Here is a 19,989-nt window from a genome sequence, read left to right on the forward strand (position 1 = left end):
GAACCCAGCAGAGTAAGATAGGTGTCAGCCCTCATACAGCTGGTGAGCTGAAGGGACAGAAGGGTGTGACAAGTGGGGCCCGCTGTGGGCACTCAGTAGGCCTTTGGAGGGGTGAGGTATAGGAGCCGCACAAAGACTAGAGGCTCCTTCCACAGGACCCAGGGGGTGTCACACTAGGAGCCTCAGGAAGACACTGAGGCTGCTGGGCACCCAAGTCAGGTCGGGAAGGGAGACTTCCGAAATCTGGTGTTCAAGCGCCCAGATACTTAGCTGCTGCCTCTATTCCCCACCCTCTACCCCTCCAGATTGTGGGCTCCCGCCTCCGGATCCCTCAAGTGACCCCAGCAGACTCCGGAGAGTATGTGTGTCACGTCAGTAATGGCGTTGGCTCCCAGGAGACCTCTCTCATTGTTACCATCGAGAGCAGAGGGCCGTCCCATGGTGAGAATGTGGTGGACAAGGGTGGGGAGTCAGAGGATCCCCAGTACTGTCATTGTCACCTGACTGTCTTCCTTCCCCTCCCCTGCTTTGTCCCCAGTGCCCAGTGTCTCCCCACCAATGAGGATTGAGACCTCGTCTCCCACAGTGACGGAAGGACAGACCCTGGATCTGAACTGTGTGGTGGTTGGGCGGCCCCAGGCCACCATCACATGGTACAAACGTGGGGGCAGCCTGCCATTCAGACACCAGGTACTTACTGAAAGGAGCTGTGGAGTGGGGTGGCCCTTGGATCTCTCAGAGTGGGCGGGGCTTTGTCTCATGCCCCATGCACTCCATCGATTTGGATTTTGGGTAGACAAAAAGCAGCCAGCAGGCTAGGGATATGGCTCAATTTATAGAGTGCTGCTTTGCATGAAGATTTCCTCACAAGCTAACAATAAGCCAGGAGTCGTGCTGTGTTCCAGCACTCGGGGGGGGTGGGGGGGCTGAAGGGAGAAGGATCAGAAGCGCACGCTTTTGATGGTGCATGCCTTTTTGGCCGGGCATGCTTTTAATCCTAGCACTTGGGAGGCAGAGGCGAGTGGATCTCTGTGAGTTCAAGGCCAGCCTGGTCTACAGATCGAGTTCCAGAACATCCAAGGCTACACGATGAAACTCTGTCTGGGAGAGGGAGGTTTCAGAACTATCCTCCACTGTATAGTAAAAAAAAATCCATGCCATTCTAGTGTGCGGGGACCTGAGTTCAGATCCCAGCACTCTCGTGAGAGTGTTAGCTAGGTATTGATCTGCACCTACCTGTAATCCCAACGCTGAGGTGGACAGAGACAAGAGTGCTTCTGGGCCTTGCTGGTTGCCAGTCTAGATGCCAAACACGGAGTTCACAGAAACGCTCAAAGCAACAAAGTGATCTGCAATAGTGAAGGATACCTGGCGCCCTCCTCTGGCCTCTACGCGCAAGTACAAGCACATGTACCAGCACGTGCACATTTTACAGACACCACGCTCCTTCCCATACATACAGACTCACAAAAACACGTATACACAGAAATAAATAAAAGGAGATATAGCGTCTGCAGGCTTAGCAAGAGAAGCTGGAGTTAGTAGGGGCCTTGTGGCTGCTGACCCCAGCTCTGTCCTGACCCTGTCCCAGGCCCATGGCTCCCGTCTCCGGCTACACCAGATGTCAGTGGCGGACTCCGGCGAGTATGTCTGCAGAGCCAACAACAACATTGACGCCCAGGAGACCTCCATCATGATCTCTGTCTCCCCCAACACCAACGCCCCCTCTGGTGAGTCTGACTTCTGATCCGGGAAAGGGACAGGAAGACACAGTTCCCTAGGAAGAGGAGCCTTACGTTAAGGCCCACAGACCTGGGTGTAGGCAAGAGCAAGGGATACAAAGAGTATCTGTGTTCAAATCCTGCTGTGTCACTCAGGACTGAGTAAGTTACATTCGCCCCAAGCTTCGTTCTCCTTGACAGTGAAGTAGGGAAACAGATTCCCCCTGGGCCCATAAAGCCTTATTTCTGAATGGCGCCCACCAGCCTTGTGTGGCAATTAGAGTTAACAACTTGGCCTAGTGGCAAAGGCCGATAATCTCAGCTAGTTGGGAAGCTGAGACTGGAAAATCCAAAGTTCAAGGCCAGTCTATGCAACTTAGTGAGACTCTGTCTCAAAAAACAAAGTGAAAAGAGGGTTGGAGATGTAGCTCAGTGCTGGAGCGCTTGCCTAGAATGCCAGAGACTCAGGCAACCCGAGTCCTGCAGAAGAAGAAATGGAAAGAAGTTTGATTTGTAGGCTGGTGAGCTAGCTCAGTCGGTAAAGTGCTTGCCACATTAACTGAGTTCCAGCCCACATAAAAGCGCGGGGTGTGATGCCAAATGCTTATGACCCTGGCGTGGGGGAGGCAGAGACAGGAGGATTCATCTGCCAACCAGCTCAGCTTGCCTGGTGAGCCTTCCAGGCCAGTAAGAGACCCCATCTCAAAAAGACAAGATTTGGCCAGCCTGGGCTACAGAGTGAATCCCTGTCTCCCAGATAAATAAGTACAGGCTGGAAAAATGACTCAGCGGTTAAGAGCTCTGGCTGCTCTTCGAGAGGTCCTGAGTTCAATTCCCAGCAACCACATGGTGGCTCACAATCATCTGTAATGAGATCGGATGCCCTCTTCCGGTGTGTCTGAAGTACAGTTACAGTGTACTCATAAATAAAACGAATAAGTCTTTAAAAATCAATCAATCAATTATCAATCAGTCAAGTCCACATAAAAGGACATTTCCATCATAACAGAATATGGAATTGTGAAGGTTAAATGTGGGTCAAGGATGCAGGTCCTCAGAGCAGAGCCTAGCACGCTATTGTTGCTTGCCAAGGGGTAGCTGAGCCTGCCCTGGGCTCCAGGTTTGGTGTGTTGTGGATCCTAAACTCCGCTTGAGAATCTGACTCAGGCCACCCTGTTCTTCTCTGTCCTTAGCCTCTGCCAGTCCTGTACCCATCAGAATTGAGTCTTCCTCTTCACATGTGGCAGAAGGACAGACCCTGGATCTGAACTGTGTGGTCCCTGGGCAGGCCCATGCCCAGGTCACATGGCACAAGCGAGGGGGTAGCCTGCCTGCCCATCATCAGGTATGAAATAGCAATGAAATGAGAGATGGTGTCCGGGAGCCATGCCCAGGAGAGGGGTCTGAGAGCCCTGCAGGGGATACCTTGCACAGCTGGATGGGAGGCTGGACTCTCGCCCCCAACCCTCCAGGGCTCTTGTTTGATATCTTACTCCTGCTCCCCTGACTCTGCCCCATCCCTGGCCAGGCCCACGGCTCAAGACTGAGGCTGTACCAGGTGTCCCCAGCTGACTCGGGTGAATATGTGTGCCGAGTTCTGAGCAGCTCTGGCCCTCTGGAGGCTTCCGTCCTGGTCTCAATTACAGCGTCTGCCTCTAATGTCCACGTCCCTGGTGAGAATCCCTGTATGGGTCTGGCAAAAGAGATAGGGAGAGAGACCAGCAGCCGAGTTGGGCAAAAGAAAGGCTCTGTGGGACCTGGAGACAGCAGGCATCTGATTGCAGACTTCTGCCTCCTGCCTCTTGCCTACCCTTGATGTTAAAGAACAGACGGCCAGGCTGTGTGGTGTGAGGTCCTGTCTCTCTCAGGGGCTTGAGAACACAAGTTTGCAAGTGTGGCATCAGTGGGCTTGGGTCCCAATGTCCCTGCCTGGGGATGTCACACAGAGAACTTTGCCTCTCCACTTTGCTGTCCTCAACGGACAAGGATAATGGAAAACATAGTGCTGTCTTATTGTACAGGCAATTCAGTGAGGTCCCTACGGCCTGGGCTTGTCCTGCAGGGTGTTAGCGGTCATCTGAGGTGTGCCTCAAGGACTATGTACTAGCTGCGGCATAGGAACAACTGTGGCACCTCAGATCAGTTGTGGTTCATGGTAGTTATCACCAGGGCGGGGCTTAGGACTTCAGGGTTTTAAAAGCGATGCCATTAGAGGAAAACACGGGAAGTGGGGAGCTGGCCATGATGGGAACTCCGATCAGATGCGACATCTGAGTTGTCGGTTGCCCATATAGCAACCCTCACCGTATGCATGTGACGTCCATTTCATCCCGTTAGCCCTGAGGCAGGATGATCGTTCTCTGTTTCACAGTCAAGGAACCGGAGGTGCAGAGTTAGTTTTTTCCAAAGATCACCCATTAAATGACCATGCTGGGGGTTGATCTCTTTGAGTCTGGCCCCAAGGACTGAGTTCTTAGCTACCATCTCACTGGAGATTGGGAAGCGTCAGTGACTCTGTAGAGGGGACTGGCACAGTGACTCTGAGAGTTAAAGGCAGCCCAGGCTTGGGGTGGGATGGACTAAGAGAAAGAGGGGCACCCTATTCTCGGAGCTCTACCCTCCAGATCTGAGTGGCCTGAAAAGGGGGAAGAAGCCCTTGAATCTAGCTACACAGTAGGGCCAAGAGGCCTTAACCTCTGACCCTAGCTGTGCCCTGACCCCAGGTGGAGTCCCACCCATCCGCATCGAGACCTCTTCCTCCCAAGTTGCTGAGGGACAGACCCTGGATCTAACCTGTGTGGTTCCTGGGCAGGCCCATGCCCAGGTCACATGGCACAAGCGTGGAGGCAGCCTGCCCGCCGGGCACCAGGTACAGAGCCTGGGAAGCAAGCATGTGCCCCTCCTCCCCATTTCCTGAGCCCATCCCTGAAGGGAGGTTGGCCCCAGCAGTCAGTGATAGCTTGGAGAACTTTGTACAGCCCCTAGGGACAAGTGGCTGCCAACAGACTGGATACAAACCAGTCCCCAGCACCTTGCTGTAAGAGAGAACACCACTTTTTCAAGACCCTACCTACTTCCTGAACTGTCTGTTGCATAAGGCAGAGTTTTGTGTAGCCCAGGGTGGCCCAGCCCTTCTCCCCTCTCTCTCTTCTGTGAAGGTCCATGGCCACATTCTGAGGCTGAACCGGGTGTCCCCAGCGGACTCTGGCGAGTACTCATGCCAAGTGACCGGCAGCTCAGGTACCCTGGAGGCTTCTGTCCTGGTTACCATCGAGGCCTCTCAACCCAGCCCTATCCCTGGTGAGTGACAAGCGACTGTGGGTGAGGTACTCCTCTCTGCCCTAAGTTTACAGACAGTTGTCGGCACACCTGGCTAAGCTTGGCATTGTCCCCCCCCCCCCCGCCCCCCCCCCCCCGAGCTGGGGACCGAACCCAGGGCCTTGCGCATGCTAGGCAAGCGCTCTACCACTGAGCTAAATCCCCAACCCACTGAGCTAAATCCCCAACCCACTGAGCTAAATCCCCAACCCGGCATTGTTCTTATGGTATTGGTTTTGCTGTGGCTGAGGATCAAGCCCACCCATGTCAAAGCTCGTATGATCCGCGTCTGGGTCCCTAGTCCTTTAGTCACCCTAAATGGGTGGAAACCCAGTCCTGTGTCTCAAGAAGACACTGCAGACTCAGGGAAGGGAGACTTCCTTGGTTGATAGGGCTCAGCCATGTCATCACAATTAGGTCCTTGCTCTCACACCGGGAGCCTTAACTGTTCCCCATCTCTGTGCCTACAGCCCCAGGGCTGGCCCAGCCCATCTACATAGAGTCCTCCTCCTCCCATTTGGCTGAAGGGCAGACTGTGGATCTCAACTGTGTGGTACCAGGGCAAGCCCATGCCCAGGTCACATGGCACAAACGAGGGAGCAGCCTGCCTGCCCGTCACCAGGTAACTAGGTCAGGATGGGGAGAGACCAGGGTAGGTATGGTCTCCTCTCATAGTCTCCTTTGTGCCTAAGCCTCATGCAGATTCCAGCATTCATGGGATCATGGGACCCAACCAAGTATCTGTCAGGGAATTGTTTCCCAGACCAAAAGACCAGTTGCTGAGAGACCTGGAACTCCCTCACCCTGACCCACACGCACACCCATACCCACCCCACTCCCACCTACCCCCCCATCCACGCCCCCACCCCCACCCACACACCCATACCCGCACCCCCATCCCCAGCATTGTTTGACAGCTAGCATTTGAACACGTTTCCTCCTCAGTAGAGAGAGTGGGTTGATTTCAGAGATTTCGTGCAGGAAGCTCTTTTAGCCCCACGACTGGAGGCCTAGCTCCTGAGTCTCCTGGAAGTACAGCCTCACTTGGGAAGCTCATTCTCCAGAACCCTTGATGGCTTCCTTCTCTTTCTCTCTGGCAGACTCACGGCTCCCTGCTGAGGCTCTACCATATCTCCCCTGCTGACTCGGGCGAGTATGTGTGCCAAGTGGCTGGTAGCTCCCACCCTGAGCACGAGGCTTCCTTCAAGATCACAGTCCCCGCCAGTGAAGGGTCTTCCTACCGTGAGTGTGGGGAATGCCAGGAGTGGGGCAGGGCCTACCTGGGTAGAGCCAACCTTCCGTGCTAAGTCTAGTATCTAACCATGCAGGCCTCAGAAGCCCTGTCATCTCCATTGAGCCACCCAGCAGCACAGTACAACAGGGCCAAGATGCCAGCTTCAAGTGCCTCATCCACGAGGGAGCAACACCCATCAGCCTTGAGTGGAAGACTCGGAACCAAGAGCTGGAGGGTGAGTGGCTAGGCTATCCGGTGTGGCGGTCAGGGTCCATACCATATTCTTGAGTGACTCTGAGTAAGGCTTTCACCCACCCGTCTAATGATGGAGCAGGACCCAGGAGACTCCAAGGACTCCCACTTTCTGACATCTTTGACTTAAAGTCTCGTGCCCAGGCACAAAGCATCAACAGTGGGCTATCTATCCCTAGCCTTCCTAGGTAGTGATAAAATACCCAGGTGATTGCAACTGGGGGCTTTGGGAGGACATATTTTAGGTCCCGGCCTGGGGGATGTAGTCCATCAAAGCAGGGAAGTCAAGGCGGCAAGAGCTTGAAGCAGCTGCTCATTGGCATCCACCATCAGAAAGCAGAGAGAGATGAATGAATGAATGAATGAATGAATGAATGAATGAATACCCCTGTTCAGCTCACGATCTCTGTTCATAAAGTCCAGAATTCCCTGCTCAGGGAATAGCTTTCTTCACAGTTAGTTAACATGAGCCTTCCCACGCCAATTAACCAATTCCAGGTAATCTCTCAGTTGACACTCCTAGATGATTCCAGAACCTGTTGAGAGACGGTTGACACTAACCATCACGCTTTCCCAATGCAACCCTACAGACAACGTCCACATCAGCCCCAACGGCTCCATCATGACCATTGTGGGTGCCCGGCCCAGCAACCATGGAGCCTATCGCTGCGTGGCTTCCAACGTCTATGGGGTGGCCCAGAGCGTCGTCAATCTCATTGTGCATGGTAAGAGACGCCAGCCTATGGCTCTGCCCCTCCTGCTGGCCCAGCTTCTCCAGGTTTAAAGCCCGCCCCACTGCTGCCCGCCCTGTAAGTTAATGTTCACATACATGGTATTCAGCTGTGGACTCACATGTAACCCACAGCTCTGTGTGTCATTTTTCTCTCAGGGCCCCCGACGGTGTCTGTGCTCCCTGAGGGCCCTGTGCATGTGAAAATGGGCAAGGACATCACCCTGGAGTGCGTCAGTTCTGGGGAACCCCGCTCTTCCCCACGTTGGACCCGACTCGGCATCCCGGTCAAGTTGGAGCCACGGATGTTTGGGCTCATGAATAGCCATGCGATGTTGAAGGTGAGCTTGGTTTGTTCCGTGTCTGTGTCTGAGGTCTTTTCTAAGAGCCAACTGAAGCAGGTGTCTAGAGGGGGCATAAGTAGGTGGACAGAGAAGAGGAGGAAGGTGGAAGTCGGAAAGGGAGAAGGAAGGGCACAGAAGCCTGGGATGGGGTTGCAGGGTGGACAAGTGGCTGAGTGATAGGTAGGTTGGTACCTAAGCAGATGGATGAACTCATGGGAAGTTGGGAGGTTGAGCCATCCAGCAGCACACAGAGGAGCTAGAAAGAAAGGCATCTGGGCGAGACGTAGCTCAGTTGGGAAAGGGCTTCCCTACCATGAACCAAATCCTGCCTGTACTTGAAGCATTCAGGGTGTGGAGGCAGGAGGTTCAGGAGATCACGATGATCATCAAGGGTAGAGTTCGAGGCCAGCCTGGGCTACATGAGACCACTGCTCAGAAAAAAAAGGAAAGAAAGAAAGAAAGAAAGAAAGAAAGAAAGAAAGAAAGAAAGAAATAATCATAATTCAAAGGAAGGGATTCATGTCCAGATTTTCTGCTGCGCACCCCCCAAATCTGACTTCCTTTTTTTAGATCGCATCGGTGAAGCCATCGGATGCAGGCACCTATGTGTGTCAAGCCCAGAATGCCCTAGGCACAGCACAAAAGCAGGTGGAGCTGATCGTCGACACTGGCACCGTAGCCCCAGGAGCTCCCCAGGTCCAGGTGGAAGAAGCCGAGCTGACCTTGGAGGCTGGACACACGGCCACTCTACACTGCTCAGCCACAGGTGGGGTGTGGTGGGAACCCACAGAAAGGCAGATCCGTGCTGCTCCGGTCCGGGGCTTGACTGCATCTTAAATCCCAGAAACATCCCCTGAGCCAGTCCCCGGAGGGACGGGTCACTTAGAACCTTTTCCTATTGCCCCTATACTTGATTGGTCCCTGGAACAACCTAGTGACCAGTGCCATCTTCAACCCCATAGGCAACCCCCCGCCCACCATCCACTGGTCCAAGCTGCGTGCCCCACTGCCCTGGCAACACCGGATAGAAGGCAACACACTGGTCATTCCCCGGGTGGCCCAGCAGGACTCAGGACAGTACATCTGTAACGCCACCAACTCTGCTGGGCACACTGAAGCTACTGTTGTCCTGCACGTGGAGAGTAAGGCTCCCAAACCCTCTTCTTGGACTTCAGTCAATGTTGCATGGAGGTCTATTTGCCCCTGTCATCCTCCTCCTTGGGCAGAACCCCAGGACCCCCATCCATTTAGAGAACTCCAGAGCCTGCCCCGGCTGCCACCATGTCCCCCCCCTCAACCCCTAAGTGCTTGATTGCACTACTCAGTTCCAGCTTCCTAATGTGACCTCTGCCCTTTCCCCCCCTGAACTCTTGTGTGTCCTTTAGGTCATCCTTATGCCACCATAATTCCAGAGCATACCTCAGTGCAGCCAGGGAAACTGGTTCAGCTGCAATGCCTGGCTCACGGCACACCCCCACTCACCTACCAGTGGAGCCGTGTGGGCGGCATTCTCCCTGAGAAGGCAGTTGCCAGGAACCAGCTGCTGCGCCTGGAGCCCGCGGGCCGGGCAGACTCTGGCCGCTACCGCTGCCAGGTCTCCAACAAGGTGGGCTCCGCTGAGGCCTTTGCTCAAGTGCTGGTCCAAGGTAAGCAACCGGAGTCTCCGTGGGTTGAAGATGGCACTGGTCACTAGGCCTTTGCTTGACTGGCACGTACACTTGGGGTAGAAAGGCCTCAGCCTGGGGCTGGGGATTTAGCTCAGTGGTAGAGTGCTTGCCTAGGAAGCGCAAGGCCCTGGGTTCGGTCCCCAGCTCCGAAAAAAAAGAACCAAAAAAAAAAAAAAAAGAAAAAAAGAAAGGCCTCAGCCTGTTTACCTGTCCTCAGCGGGAAGAGCATCCTTCTCTAAGGCCTGCGGCAGTTTCCGTATCCAAGAAACCCTCCCTCCATTCCTGTTCTCGGCTCCTTAGCTTTCAGTCTGCTCGCTACCTACTCTGTACTTACCAGGAAAGTTACGTCACCTGCCAGACAGGGAGGACACTCAATGTAGGGCCTGGGCCGCCCTGTCGCAGACCCCACCCCACCCCCAGCTTGTCTACCACAGGCCCAGAGAAAGTAAACACATGACTGAAACAGAGCAAGTGACAGGGCCGTCTCTCATGAGCCTGGGATCCCAGTGTATCTCTGACGACTCTGATGTCCCTGTGGCCTCCTGCAGAGCCACACGAGCCTTTGGGCAGGAAATTCTAGGATCACCGGAGCACCTAGCTCACTGGTCAGGAGCCTAGACTGTGGCCTCAGAGATAACTTCAGCTAAGCTGTCTTACCTTGAACCTCAGCGTTTCTTTCATTTTTAATATTTTATTTATTTAATGTACATGAGTACACTGCCGTTGTCTTCAGACACACCAGAATCCGTTACAGATGGTTGTGAGCCACCATGTGGTTGCTGGGATTTGAACTTAGGACCTCTGGAAGAGCAGTCAGTGCTCTTAACCACTGAGCCATCTCTCCAGCCCTTCTTTCATTTTTAAAGAGAAAAAAAAAAAAGATGTCCCCTTCCCAATCATTCTTGTCTTAAGCCACCCTCCCTGCCCAAGGATCCAGACTCTGAGACACAGAGCCCAGCCCCACAATGGCCCCTATGTGTGTCCAATGCCTGACTGAGTGAGCAAACAGGCGAGCGGTTCTATATTGAAAGGACTTTGTCGTCTGGCTGGAGAGGCCAGAAGAACATCCCTTGAATTACTGAGGTGAGGGTGTCCTGCTACCCAGCACATGCGGGATATGACGTATCCACGTGTACAGAAGAACCGTCGGTGTCAGGCGTGACGGTGTCTATATGTCACAAGCTCATCAAGGTTGAGGGAGCACTTGAGCCTAAGAGTTCAGGACCAGCCTGGACAACAGATGAGAGCCCTCATCTCAAAATCCTATCGTAAAACCTCACGTGATTAGGCCGGGTTTGCGGCTCTGTAGGTGGAGAGCGTGTTTAACGTGCAAGTTCCATCCCCAGCACCACGTGGACTAGATGTGGGGACACCTGCCCGTAATCCCAGCATTCTGGCAGGAAAATCAAATGTTCAAAGTTCAAGGCCCTCCTTAGCTACACAGTGAGTCTGAAGAGAACCTGTGCTACAGGAGGCCCTGTAGCCCGATCAGTCAACGCTCAATCAATCCTTCCATGAATGAATGAATCTCACAATCTCCGTAGGCTCCTCTGGCGATGTCCCTGACACTTCCACCCCAGTAGGATCCACACCCACTGTGCAAGTCACTCCTCAGCAAGAGACCAAGAGCATAGGGGCCAGCGTTGAGTTCCACTGTGCGGTGCCCAATGAGCATGGCACCCACCTTCGTTGGCTCAAGGAGGGCGGTCAGCTGCCTCCTGGACACAGTGTGCAAGATGGAGTCCTCCGGTGAGTCCACTGTTGGGCAAGGACTAGTCTCAGCCTCTCTGCCCCCAACCTAAGGCTCACTGAGGCTCAGTCACTTTGTCTGCCTGTGGGGCCCACCTCAGAGCAGTGTCCTTGAGTGAGCTGCTGGTCCTCTTGATTTTCACAGCCATGGGTTATTGACATACTGTTGTCTTCAAAATGTCTAATGCTTTCCTTGCACCCCAAAGGCCGTCTGCTAGCGGTGGACGGTGTTCCTTCACTTCCTGTTTGGCTTGCTTTTTGGTATTAGATTCCTGAGACCAGGTCTCACTCTGTAGCTCAGGCTGGCTCGAAACTCACTGTGTAGATCAGAGTGGCCTCTTAACTAGCTGTGATCCTCCTGCCTCAGCCTCTCAGGTACTGGGATTACAGAGGTGAGCCGCTGTGTCCTTCTCTGCGTCCCTACTATTATTAAAGGCAAGCAAATAGCTCTGGGGTCAGAGATCTGCAGCTCAGTCCCTGTGAGACCTTGAGCCAGTGTGACAGTGAGCCTTAGAGCAGAAAAATCTGTCTGAGATGGGCGTGGTCGCCCGGCCTGGTGGCCAGGCCTGTAATAGGGAGGCTGAGGAGGAGCATTCTGAGTTCAAGGCTACAGCGTGAGTTAAGGCCAGCCTGCACAGCATAACTGAGAGCATGTTTCAGAATGAAGAGTGAAAATCGAAAGAAAAAGTAGCTTAGTGGTAAAGCACTGGCCTGTTGTGGTGAGGCCTAACGTTCAATTACACAGATAGACAATAGGTAGGAAGATAGATAGATAGATAGATAGATAGATAGATAGATAGATAGATAGATAGATAGATGGTAGATAGGTAGATAGATGAATGGATGGATAGATAGTCGAGATAGATAGGTAGATAGATAGAGATAGATAGATAGATAGATATAGATAGATAGATAGATAGATAGATAGATAGATAGATAGATAGATAGATAGTAGATAGTAGATAGGTAGATAGATGGTAGATAGGTAGATAGATGAATGGATAGATAGATAGTCGAGATAGATAGGTAGATAGATATAGATAGATAGATAGATAGATAGATAGATAGATAGATAGATAGATAGAAGCAGATAGAGAGGTAGGTAGGTAGATAGATATAGGTAGGTAGATAGATAGATAGATAGATAGATAGATAGATAGATAGATAGATAGATAGAGAGAGAGAGATAGGTAGATAGGTAGGTAGGTAGGTAGGTAGGTAGATGTGTAGATAGATAGATAGATAGATAGATGGATGGATGGATGGATGGATGGATAGAGTGAGTGAGTGAGTGGGTGAGTGAGTGGGTGGGTGGGTGGGTGAGTGAGTATGAGTGGTGTGGTACATCATCCTGCCCACCTGCATCCTGGTCTCTGATGCTGGCCCTGGAGCTGGTCTATCTCATGTTCGTGTCTGCATGTCTACATGTGTGTCTGTATGTGTGCAGGCACATACACATGTACTCGTGTGTAGATCAGAGGGCAATTTACAAGAGTCAGTTCTCCTCTTCCACCATGTGGAACCCAGGGTTAAGCTCAGGTCATCTGGCTGTGGGACAAGAGCCTTTATCCACTGAGCCATAGCTCATCAGCCCCACGTTCTGTTTTAGCTTGCACAGTTGTAAAACTGTTGGCTTCACTTCTGACAGTACCTTCTTTCTTCTCAGAATCCAGAACTTAGACCAGAGCTGCCAAGGGACATATATTTGTCAGGCCCATGGGCCTTGGGGACAAGCCCAGGCTACTGCCCAGCTAATTGTTCAAGGTAGGAGGTGGCTTCAGGCCTCTGCAAAGAGCAGGGCCAGAGATGAGAAAGAAAAGGGGTGATACGGAGGGCCTGCCCCTGCTCCTCAGGAAGCCCCATAAACGTGCACGGTAAAGAGAATTACTTCCCTTGCTCTCACCTTGCATGGAGTAAAGGCCATTACCAGTATTTCAAGGAAGGGGAGAAGGGAACCGGGTGCATGAATGGGTGCTCAGTAGAGCAGTAAAGGGTGAATTAGTAGCTACTTGGGTGCGTGAGTGAACACAGACTTAACAAGGGATGCATGAGTGACCACATGAAAAGCAAGCCAAGAGATGTCAAGAGTGGTAGTGCTCCAAGCCATCCCAGACTTGACCTCACCCTGGCCTGGTTCACCACCCCCACCCTCCCTCCCTACCACCCCTCCCCTCCCTCAGCCTGGCTCACCACTCCGCCCCTCCCCCAGCCTTGCCCTCAGTGCTTATCAACGTCCGCACGTCGGTGCACTCCGTGGTAGTCGGCCACTCTGTCGAGTTTGAGTGTCTGGCCCTGGGTGACCCTAAGCCTCAGGTGACGTGGAGCAAAGTCGGAGGGCGCCTGCGGTCTGGCATCGTGCAAAGCGGAAGTGTCATCAGGATTGCCCACGTGGAGCTGGCTGATGCAGGACAGTACCGCTGTGCCGCTACCAACGCTGCTGGCACCACCCAGTCCCACGTGCTGCTGCTGGTACAAGGTAGAGACAGTGAGGGACTATGGAAGGGACCTGGGAGGGACAGGGCCCTGCAGGGCTGTCAGCTCCATGGTGCTGTATCACTCCTGTGCTTTCCTGGGGACCTCCTTGTGTCCTTATTTAAGGGATAGCTCTCCCAGCAAATGAATGGATGTGAGTGTTTGTCCGAGCAGGCTGCACGCCAAGGGCTATCAAGAGGAAAAAGTAGGCCTGGTGTGGTGGTGCATGCCTTTAATCCCAGCACTCTGGGGAGGCAGAGGCAGGTGGATCCCTGGGCTCACTGACTCCAGAGGCAGAGGCAGGCCAATCTCTGAATTTGAGGCCAGCCTGGTCCACATATTGTGTTCTAGGGCAGAGGTGCATAGTGAGACCCTTTCGACAAAAATAAAAATAAGGGGTTGGGGGCTGGGGATTTAGCTCAGTGGTAGAGCGCTTGCCTAGCAAGCGCAAGGCCCTGGGTTCGGTCCTCAACTCCAAAAAAATAAAATAAAATAAATAAATAAAAATAAAAATAAAAAAGAGGAGGAGGAGCAAGAGGAGGAGGGGGAGGAGGAGAAGGAGGACGGGGAAAGGTAGCCCTTACTCAGATGGAGGAGACCCATACCCTCGTCTGATGGCAGAGTTTATGGAAACGGAGGACACGATACCAAGAGTGTCGGTGCACACTTGCCATTCCAGCACTCAGGAGACAGAGGAAGAAAGATCCTGGGTTTGAGGCCAGCCTAGGCTACATAATAAGACACCATCTCAAAATAAATAAATCAACATACAACCTATTATCCAGCACCTCCAGGGTGAAGGCAGGAGGATGTATAAGTTTAAGGCCACCCTGTGCTACAGACACAGAGAAGGTAGAGACCAGCCTGGGTTGTGAGAGACCCGGCTTCCTTTTTGTTAAAAAAAGGGGGGGGGGAGGTGGAGATAGCATAAAGGCACTTGTTACCAAGCTCCAGGACCCACATAGTAAGAGGAGAGAACTGACTCCTTCAGGTTGTCCTCTGACTTCCACACACATATCATTGGCACGTGGACACACAGAGACACATGAACAGATAAACATAATTTTTTTAAAGATTTATTTATTTATTTACTTAAGGTATACGAGTACACTGTAGCTGTCTTCAGACACACCAGATCTCACTACAGATGGTTGTGAGCCACCATGTGGTTGCTGGGAATTGAACTCAGGACCTCTGGAAGAGCAGTCGGAGCTCTTAACCGCTGAGCCATCTCTCCAGCCCCATAATTTTTAAATAAATAAGTAAATAGACATCGTGGGGAGGAAAAACAGTGTAGGCACACGGTAGACACGAACCTGTCTTCTTTAAAGGCAATTCCTTTTACTCCAAACTCTGAGACTTGCTTTGTCCCGCTCACTTAAAGTGCCCCATTACCCACTTCTGAGGTCCCGGTTGTACAGTGCCTGACCCCTCTGTCCAACCAGGAGTGAACAATCACAGCCCCTTCATTCATACAGTGAGCACAGTGCCTGTCTCTCCCAGAGTCGAATGAAGACTAGAAAAAAAATAAGGTGGCGTGAAGTTGGTGGAAGCCATCATCACATGATGGCTCTGTCTGTCTCTTCAGCCTTGCCCCAGATCTCAACTCCCCCAGAGGTCCGAGTGCCTGCCGGTTCTGCAGCTGTCTTTCCCTGCATGGCCTCAGGCTACCCGACGCCTGCCATCACTTGGAGCAAGGTAAGTGCTGGGCAGGTGCCAGCCGACATTCCTCCAGGCCAGGACGAGCTCTGAGCCAGCTCAGTGCCAGGTGTCCTGGCCAGGAGTGAATGTCCAACTTGAAGACAGGCCTGGGGCAAGGTAGGGGCATGAGCCAGGGCCAGGCCTTAAATACCAATGTTTGTAGGTGGATGGTGACCTACCACCCGACAGCCGCCTGGAGAACAACATGCTGATGCTACCATCAGTTCGCCCCGAGGATGCTGGTACCTACGTGTGCACTGCCACCAACAGGCAGGGCAAGGTCAAAGCCTTTGCCTATCTGCAGGTGCCAGGTAGGACAACTCCAGCCCTAATTGGCAGCACACGCCAACTCGCCCACGGGGGTTTCTCTGACAGTCTTCTCTCTGCAGAGCGAGTGGTGCCCTACTTCACCCAGACACCCTACTCCTTCCTGCCCCTTCCCACCATCAAAGACGCCTACAGGAAGTTTGAGATCATGATCACCTTCCGGCCAGACTCTGCAGATGGTGAGCAGGCCCCTCATGGGTCTGGGAGGCTGGCCTGGGGTCGGGTGGGGGCCTGTCTCTTGGATCTGTCATCACAGTATGAACCCCGACAGAAGCTCCTGTCCTGTCCAGAGCCTCACTGGGTTTCTCTTGCTTCCTTGCTTTTTCCCATTCTTCTGTGGCATTCTGGTCTCCACCTGCTTTTGCTGCATGGGTGCTTTGATGCCCAACCCTTCCTGGTCCATCTTCCTGACCTGTTCAAAGTCCTTTTTAATCTGATGGATCTCATTCATTCTCTCTCTCTCTCTCTCTCTCTCTCTCTCTCTGTCTCTCTCTCTCTCTCATCTCTTCATCTTGCTGGTCTCTGACTTTCACTGTCCAGGTCTCCTTCTCTATTCAGGTGAGTTTCTGCCTCCCTCTCCTCCTTTAGGCACACCCCAAGGATGCATGACCCAAAAGTCAGGTTCTACCTTGGAGCTCTTAGCATGGCTCTTCTTGGGCCACTAAATCTCTGATTGGGAGGCCCCTGGCCACGTGCCAGAGTGAGGTATCAAAGAATGGAAAGGCTCAAGACCATGGTCCTCAACTTGTGGGGTCCCTTTCACGGGGGTCAACTAAGACTATTTACATTATGATTACGACAGACATTTACATTATGATTCATGATAGTAGCAAAATTCCAGTTATGAAGTAGCAACAGAGGGTTGGGGATTTAGCTTAGTGGTAGAGCACTTGCCTAGTAAGCGCAAGGCCCTGGGTTCGGTCCCCAGCTCCGGGAAAAAAAAAAAAAAAAGAAGTAGTAACAGAAATAATTTTATGGTTGGGGGAGTCATCACAATGTGGAACCACGTTAGGGGGTCACACCATTAGAAAGGTTGAAGGCTGGTGTAAGAGCTTAAGTGAAAGTGACGGAGGGCTAGTGGCTGGAAGGGGTGGCGGTGGGGAAGCTGCTGACATTACTATGCCCTCCAGGGATGCTGCTGTACAACGGGCAGAAGCACACCCCAGGGAGCCCCACCAACCTAGCCAACAGGCAACCAGATTTCATCTCCTTTGGCCTCGTGGGCGGAAGGCCTGAGTTCCGGTGAGATCTCTTCCCCCGTGTCTTGAGGGAGAGATGGGCTGGGGATTGGACACAGGGTTTAGTTGGCCATGGCCTGTGTTAGGCTGAGTTACATTATCGTGATGCTAGAGGAGTGGCTGCTGTCACTGCTGATGACCACTTGGTCTACTGGAGTAGGTATCATATCCCAGGCAGGCAGGGGAGAGAGCCTCCAAAGATTTAGAACTACTGTAGGCCAGCACTCATCAATCCATCCATCCATTCATCCACATGTCCATCTGTCTATCCATTTACCCACCCATCCACCCATTCATCTAGCCACCCATCCATCTATCCATCCATTCATCCATCCAACTATCCACCCATTCATCTAGCCACCCATCCATCTATCCATCCATTCATCCATCCAACTATCCACCCACTTGCCTATCCATCTACTCATCCACCCATCTACCAATACATCCATCCATCCACCCATCCATCCACCCCATCCATCCATCCATCCATCCATCTATCCATCCACCCACCCACCCATCCATCTATTCATGCATCCATCCATCCATCCATCCATCCATCCATCCATCCATCTACCCACTCATCCACCCATCTACTCACCCACCTACCCATCCACCCACCCATCCATCCACCCATCCATCCACCCATCCATCCACCCATCCACCCACCCATCCATCCACCCACCCACCTACCCATCCACCACCCACCCATCCATCCGTCCATCCACCGACCCATTTACCTATACATCTACTCATCCACCCTCTATCATCATCCGTCTATCCCACCCAAGCATCCACCTACCCATTCACCCATTCACATAACCATCATCAACTCATCTTTCCACTCACCCATTTATTCATTCACCCTTCCACCAGTCATTCATCCATCTAATAATTACTTGCTTGACTCTTGCCATGTGCCAGGCACTGGTAGGAACTGGTAGGAACAGGTCTGAACAACAGGTCAGATTGTGCCCTATGGGAGTAGCCACTCTAGTTGGAAAATCGAGGTCATCTTGAGGTCATCTCAGAGGCAAATGCAGTGAGGTCAGGTGCTAGGCTTCAGGACCTCAGAGCAGATCATTCTTCCAGCCCCCTCTGGAGATGCTCCAGGGAAAGGTGGTGAGGGAAAAGCTTTTGGAAGCGGTGGTAATTGTGGGGGTTGGGAGGGGGAGGGGATCAAGGACAGTAACAAGGAATTATGATACCTTCCTTCCCCTGGATCCTATTGCCCAGCCTGGGCCTGTCTGAAGACATGCTTACAAACACTCTTTTGCCCCTGCCCCATCCCATGGAGCAGATTTGATGCAGGCTCTGGCATGGCCACTATCCGCCATCCTACACCTCTGGCCCTAGGCCAGTTCCACACTGTGACCCTCCTACGAAGCCTCACTCAAGGATCTATGATTGTGGGCAATTTGGCCCCTGTCAACGGGACCTCCCAGGTGAGACCCAGCCTGTCCCCATTCCCAGCTCTCAGCCTGTACCCACGTCAATAGCTGGACCTGACTTACCCACCTCCACAGGGCAAGTTCCAAGGGTTAGACCTGAATGAGGAACTGTATCTGGGTGGCTATCCTGACTACCGTGCCATCCCCAAGGCTGGGCTGAGTAGCGGCTTTGTAGGTGAGTCTTCCTCCCCCCCCACCCCCCGCCGCCGCCCCAGCTAAACTTGCCTGGCTGATTGTAGAGCCCCAGGAGCACTGTAGATGTCCACTGCTACTGGTCATCTTCCCGTGCCCTCCAGATGCTCATCCTGCCTCCCCCAACCCTGCCCCCCCATGCCAGGCTGTGTACGTGAGCTGCGCATCCAAGGCGAGGAGATTGTATTCCATGACGTCAACCTCACAACACATGGCATCTCCCACTGCCCTACTTGCCAGGACCGACCCTGCCAGGTGCCTCTTTCTGTACCAGCCCCTGGCTGCCCTGGCTGCCCTGGCTGCCCTGGCTTGCCCATCTAGGGATGAGGAGGGGGAAGGCTGTGGTCTCCTTGGCTTGATGTCTGGGGCTGCTTTGCAGAATGGGGGCCAGTGCCATGATTCTGAGAGCAGCAGTTACACGTGTGTCTGCCCTGCTGGCTTCACCGGCAGCCGCTGTGAGCATTCGCAAGCCCTGCACTGCCACCCAGGTGAGCCCCGGACACTAGTTCTTCATTCCTCCTCCAAGAGAACTTAAGACCCATCCCATGATGGTGACTAGCCTCTACTACCTCTCCATGACATGAGTCAGGCACCCATGTCCTGCACTCTTCCCCCTGGTACAGCCGTGTGTATGTGTGTGTGTGTGTGTGTATGCATAGCCATTGAACCCAGGGTCTTGCACATGCTAGACAAATGTTCTGCCACTTGGCCACGGCCTTGACTGTTGCCCCCACCCCAACCCCACCCCCAGTCTTATTATTACAAGCTAGGCAATATAATCTATAATCCTAGGACTTGGGTGTCTGAGACACGGTTAACATGAGTTCCAGGTGAGCCTGGGCTACAAAGACTCAGAGAAACTGATGTTTGCATTCCCAAGGCCTTGGCTTCCACCCCAGCACCTCATAAACTAGGTGTGCTGGAGCACGTCTGTAGTCCCAGCACTTAGAAATGAGGTCAGGCAGGAGGTCAGAAGTTCAAGGTCTTCAAGGAGTGAGTTTGAGGCCAGCCTGGATGACTGGAGGCCTCGTTTCAAAAAGCGAACAAGGTCCGGGCATGGTAGCTCACACCTTTAATCCCTTAACTCTGGAGGCTCCCTGTGAGTGGCTCTCTGTGAGTTCAAGGCCAGCCTGCTCCACAAAATGAGTTCCAGGAAAGCCAAGTTGTCACACAGAGAAACTCCGTCTTAAAAAAAAAAAAAAACAACAAAAACAAACAAAGAAACAAAACAGCAAACAAACAAAAAAAACCATACTGAGTGGTAGCACTTACAAGTAATACCAGCACTCAGAAAGCACAGGCAGAAGGATCGTGTATCAGTTCAAAACCAGACTGAGCTGCTGCCTTCCACATTAGCCAGCGCTACAAAGCCAGACTGCTTAAAAAAGCAAAAACAAACACAGGTACAGTCACCCCTGCCACAGCTGTCCTGGCGCTTCTCCCCTGGCAAGATCCTTCTGATTACCCTCCTCCCACTCACTTTGGACCTCATCCCCGGCAGTCCTCCCAGGCTGGCCTGACCCTGAGAGCCAAGGTCCCCCGGAGGTGAGAGGCAGTGGTTAAGCATGAGACTGTCCTCTGCTGACATATTTCTTG

General features: G+C 52.8%; 1 protein-coding gene across 3 annotated transcripts in view; it reads left to right on the forward strand.

Moving 5' to 3' along the window:
- Hspg2 (heparan sulfate proteoglycan 2) overlaps window positions 1-19,989 on the forward strand; it is a 101,161-nt gene that overhangs the window by 74,869 nt on the left and 6,303 nt on the right. For all 3 annotated transcript variants that reach the window (XM_087549397.1, XM_087549396.1, NM_001427438.1), the window contains 26 exon segments: window positions 306-441; window positions 539-690; window positions 1,592-1,730; window positions 2,915-3,066; window positions 3,250-3,394; window positions 4,445-4,590; window positions 4,880-5,021; window positions 5,510-5,661; window positions 6,140-6,281; window positions 6,368-6,508; window positions 7,116-7,250; window positions 7,415-7,596; window positions 8,170-8,365; window positions 8,562-8,741; window positions 8,985-9,245; window positions 10,811-11,015; window positions 12,682-12,779; window positions 13,225-13,491; window positions 15,076-15,185; window positions 15,352-15,499; window positions 15,578-15,694; window positions 16,646-16,757; window positions 18,051-18,195; window positions 18,277-18,376; window positions 18,539-18,648; window positions 18,773-18,881. In XM_087549397.1, coding sequence (XP_087405523.1) covers window positions 306-441; window positions 539-690; window positions 1,592-1,730; window positions 2,915-3,066; window positions 3,250-3,394; window positions 4,445-4,590; window positions 4,880-5,021; window positions 5,510-5,661; window positions 6,140-6,281; window positions 6,368-6,508; window positions 7,116-7,250; window positions 7,415-7,596; window positions 8,170-8,365; window positions 8,562-8,741; window positions 8,985-9,245; window positions 10,811-11,015; window positions 12,682-12,779; window positions 13,225-13,491; window positions 15,076-15,185; window positions 15,352-15,499; window positions 15,578-15,694; window positions 16,646-16,757; window positions 18,051-18,195; window positions 18,277-18,376; window positions 18,539-18,648; window positions 18,773-18,881 — 3,922 coding nt within the window.

This window comes from Rattus norvegicus, chromosome 5 (genome assembly GCF_021556685.1).
Source record: "Rattus norvegicus strain SHRSP/BbbUtx chromosome 5, alternate assembly SHRSP_T2T, whole genome shotgun sequence".
In the NCBI taxonomy this organism is placed as follows: Eukaryota; Metazoa; Chordata; class Mammalia; order Rodentia; family Muridae; genus Rattus; species Rattus norvegicus.